Here is an 855-nt window from a genome sequence, read left to right on the forward strand (position 1 = left end):
CGCCATCATTTTCGCCGCCATAAGCACCACCATATGGGGAATTGAAAATGTGCATTGTGTGCATTGTTTATGTAAACAATGGTGGCAGTGAATACGATCGACCGAGTTGTCGATATTGGTCGTCGCTTAGTTTAGCTTGTCCGTCTTATTAATAAAGGAGCCAAGGGTATGTAGTATATGAATGTAGCTATGATTAAATTTGAATGTACCTATTAGGAGTATCCATGGAGGCAAAGCAGCCTGTGTACGACCACGTTGTCGAGTGCAACCTGTAATTTGTCCGCCGACCACATGACTGATTGCCAATGTTTTCACAATGAGAACTTCTATTTGACAATGGCTGAGAGCCAAAGGCATGCTTGCAGTGAAGGGTCAGAGAGTGTAACGACGCAAATGCCAATCTGAGCATCCCGGGTTACGCCTTTGCTGTGTTACAATGGTATCGAGACGGGACCGCATGAATTCCGAAATAAACTTCGGGTCGGCGGTTCGATTCTGGCAACCAGCAAGTCGCAAATTGGCGATTTCATGGTGTAATGGATAAACCAGCGCACTGGCGCGAGGTGGGATGGCTCCTGTGCTCGAAATAATGGCCGAGGACGTCCATTGCTAAGTGGGGGGCAATGTAACGACGCAAATGCCAATCTGAGCATCCCGGGTTACGCCTTTGCTGTGTTACAGAGAGCAGCGAGATCGACGTTTCCCCTGTCCGATTCGGACTGAGAGGTTTGCCGGTAGTAGCACACATATCCAACCAGACAACAGAAGTGTCTCTCGCTTCTGAATCACCTTCTGTCGCACCGTACAACCTCCGTCGGACACCCAGTCGTGTCCAGCGTTGGCAGCGGTTGGGAA

General features: G+C 49.2%; 2 protein-coding genes across 2 annotated transcripts in view; one reads left to right on the top strand and one right to left on the bottom strand.

Moving 5' to 3' along the window:
• Positions 1-157, bottom strand: part of VOLCADRAFT_103397 (uncharacterized protein) — a gene marked incomplete at its 3' end in the record, with an annotated part of 4,007 nt that extends 3,850 nt beyond the window's left edge. Inside the window, exon 1 of the mRNA XM_002947256.1 lies at positions 1-157. Within this exon, the coding sequence (XP_002947302.1) occupies positions 1-64 (64 nt within the window). The 5' untranslated portion in view covers positions 65-157.
• Positions 158-536: 379 nt separating this feature from the next.
• VOLCADRAFT_103398 (uncharacterized protein) overlaps positions 537-855 on the top strand; it is a gene marked incomplete at its 5' end in the record, with an annotated part of 8,310 nt that continues 7,991 nt past the window's right edge. Inside the window, one exon of the mRNA XM_002947118.1 lies at positions 537-563. Coding sequence (XP_002947164.1) covers positions 537-563 — 27 coding nt within the window. The remainder of the gene's footprint in view (positions 564-855) is intronic.

This window comes from Volvox carteri, assembly GCF_000143455.1.
Source record: "Volvox carteri f. nagariensis unplaced genomic scaffold VOLCAscaffold_5, whole genome shotgun sequence".
NCBI classification, from domain to species: Eukaryota; Viridiplantae; Chlorophyta; class Chlorophyceae; order Chlamydomonadales; family Volvocaceae; genus Volvox; species Volvox carteri.